Source organism: Priapulus caudatus, unplaced genomic scaffold, assembly GCF_000485595.1.
Source record: "Priapulus caudatus unplaced genomic scaffold, Priapulus_caudatus-5.0.1 Scaffold5424, whole genome shotgun sequence".
Classification (NCBI taxonomy): Eukaryota; Metazoa; Priapulida; class Priapulimorpha; order Priapulimorphida; family Priapulidae; genus Priapulus; species Priapulus caudatus.
In genome coordinates this window covers 1-2,962 of record NW_014582485.1, presented here as the reverse complement: position 1 = coordinate 2,962, position 2,962 = coordinate 1, and the positions used below count along the sequence as shown (strand labels likewise).

Sequence of the window (2,962 nt, the reverse complement as noted above, 5' to 3'; positions counted from 1 at the left end):
CTCTCTCTCTCTCTCTTCTTTCTCTCTCTCTTCTCTCTCTCTCTCTTCTCTCTCTCTTCTTCTCTCCTCTCTCTCTCTTCTCTCTCTTTCTCTCTCTTTCTTCTCTCTCTCTCTCTCCCTCGCTATCTCTCCCCTTGCCTGTAATTCTGTCTAAATCACAGTTAGCAACCGCCGTGCCGACCGCATGCGCGCCACCTACCGGTGGCCATGATGACTACGTCAACCTCCTCGTGCAGTCCGCCTTCAAATACGACACCTGTCGGCGTGAACCGCCGGACATCCGGTCGCACCTGCACAGATCCGGTCAGGATGCGGTGCGGTAGTTCGTCATGGATCGTCGGGTGCGCCTCCAAGGCTCTACGAAGCAATTAATTGATAAATTGATTAGCTAATTACGTATTTACTATCACGTTAATTGATAAATTGATTAGCTAATTACGTATTTACTATCACGTTATTATTAATTCGTAGAGCGAAAATATTAAAAGTTTACTTTATCTTAAACGAAAACGGATTCACAATTTGAACTGCGATATTTGAAGCATTGAGAGTCCAGAGTGTCACAAGCTAGAGCGTGCGTGCGTGTGTGCGTGCTTGCGCGTGTATATACGTGCGTGCGTGTGTGTGTATATACGTGCGTGCGTGCGCGTGTATATACGTGCGTGCGTGTGTGTGTATATACGTGCGTGTGTGTGTGTGTGTGTGTGTGTGTGTGTGTGTGTGTGTGTGTGTGTGTGTGTGTGTGTGTGTTGTTGTGTGTGTCGTGTGTGTGTGTGGTGGTGTGTGTGTGTGTGGCGCGTGTGTGTGTGTGCATAGAAGGCGGTGAGCCACGCATTCGCGGGTGATTCCATGTAACTCACTTGACAAACACCATAACCCACAACCTCCCACGTCCACGCTCGTCGTTCTCTCTCTCTCGTCTCTCTCGTCTCTCTCTCTCTCTCTCCTCTCTCTCTCTCTCTCCGCTCTCTCTAAATGGCTCTCTCATCTCTCTCTCTCTCTCTCTCATCTTCTCTAAGTCTAAGATCTCTCTCTCTTCTCTCTCTCATCTCTCTCTATCTCTCTCTCTCGATCCTCTCTCTCGCTTTTCGCTGTCTCTCTCTCTATCTATCTATCGTCTCTCCCCCTCCTCTCTATCCCTTTCCCCTCCTTCAGCCAGTCGAAAGTTCGGTTGGGTATCTATTGTTACGTCAATCGGCGTCCAGCGTCAACCACCCTAAGAACTCACACAGAACACCGCTGGCACGGCGCCGCGATTCTGCACCAAAGGCCAGTTCACGAACCCCTCTTGACCAACCTTTGTGCTAGTGGATCTCTCTCGTCAACTCTCTCTGCTACTCTCCTCTCTTCATTCTCGTCTCTACTCTCTATATATATATATTATAGAAATATATATATATTAACTATATAATATATATATATAAGTATAGAGAGAGAGAGAGAGAAAGAGAGAGAGGGGAGAGAGCAAGATATATATAAATAGTATATATATGATAGAGAGAGAGAGAGAGAGAGAGAGACAGAGAGATAAATATGGATAATTTATTAGAAGGAAAACCTCATGCCATCGTTACGGGGACATCGACCTCGCGACGATGCTAGCGCCATCTATATGGGAGCGGCACACCGTTACCCGGGGTTACGTGAGAGAGGGGGAACCCTGTCACGTTTCTACATGGCCGCGGTTTGCGGTGCGAACAAAGACGCTCGCGCGCATGCGCCGCCGAAGGATTTCTCCTGCATTCTTTGGCGTTGCGTAATAATAAAAGTTGTCCGTTACCTTGAGATGTCATAGACCCAGCAAGGCGGGCAAGCGTGGCCGAGCCTTGCAGACGTAACTCTTTGTTACTCTGCGGACACACGCGTGCGCTCGGTTTTTTTCTCACGCAATCTTACGGCCGTCGACACGAAGAAAAAGAAAGCTCTTTGTGGGCCATCGTCATGGGAGTGAGATTTCAATTACGTATTGGGGACAGACAGGTAGGTAGGCAGGGAGGTAGGCAGGTAGGAAGACAGGCGGTCAGGCAGGCAGGCAGGCCACCAGGACTGTCTGACCACTGTCTCACCACTGTCTCACCACTGTCTGACCACTGTCTGACCACTGTCTCACCACTGTCTCACCACTGCTTCACCACTGTCTCACCACTGTCTCAAACTATGTTCTGAACATCGTCTGCTATTTGCGGCATGTTATGGTTGCTTTACCGTCGCCATGACGACGCCAGCTGGGCCCTGGAGATGTCGGTGTGAATTAAGTGTGAGGGGTGAGGTGTAGTGGTGGTAGGGGCGGGAGGAGTGGGGTGTAGTGACAGGAAGGGCGGGAGTGGGCGGGAAGGCGGGGAGAGGTGTAGTGGTGGGAGGGCTGGGAGAGGTGTAGCGGTGGTAGAGGTGGGATGGGGGGAGTGTAGTGGTGGGATGGGTGTAGTGGTGAGAGGGGTGTAGTGGGGGGAGAGGTGGGATGTAGGGGTGTAGTGGTGGGAGGGTGTAGTGGTGGGAGGGTGTAGTGGTGGGAGAGATGGGGAGAGGTGTAGTGGTGGGAGGGTGTAGGTGGTGGGAGGGTGTAGGTGGTGGGAGGGTGTAGTGGTGGGGGGGTTAGTAGGTCGGAGGGTGTANTAGTGGTTGGAGGGGTGTAGTGGTGGGAGGGGTGTAGTGGTGGGAGGGGTGTAGTGGTGGGAGGGGTGTAGTGGTGGGAGGGTGTAGTGGTGGGAGGGTGTAGTGGTGGGAGAGATGGGAGAGGTGTAGTGGTGGGAGAGGTGGGATGTTATGGAAGGGCGGGAGCGGACGGACCGTGTCCTCGTCTGCCCGACCCGCTGGTTACGTAAGCTGTCGGACAATAGGTGACGTGTATACAGCAGGATCGGCCAGCAATCACAGCCAACTACAGCTATAACAGCAGCAGCAGCAGCAGCAGCAGTAGTAGTAGTAGTAGTAGTAGTAGTAGTAGTAGTAGTAGTAGTAGTAG

At 51.7% G+C, this 2,962-nt stretch overlaps 1 protein-coding gene across 1 annotated transcript in view; it reads right to left on the bottom strand.

Moving 5' to 3' along the window:
- The window catches only part of LOC106819976 (dimethylaniline monooxygenase [N-oxide-forming] 5-like), a gene marked incomplete at its 3' end in the record, with an annotated part of 6,058 nt that extends 5,184 nt beyond the window's left edge, over positions 1-874 (bottom strand). The window contains exons 1-2 of the mRNA XM_014824540.1: positions 861-874; positions 200-357 (exon numbers count right to left, since the gene is read on the bottom strand). Coding sequence (XP_014680026.1) covers positions 200-357; positions 861-874 — 172 coding nt within the window. The remainder of the gene's footprint in view (positions 1-199; positions 358-860) is intronic.
- Positions 875-2,962: the final 2,088 nt, after the last annotated feature.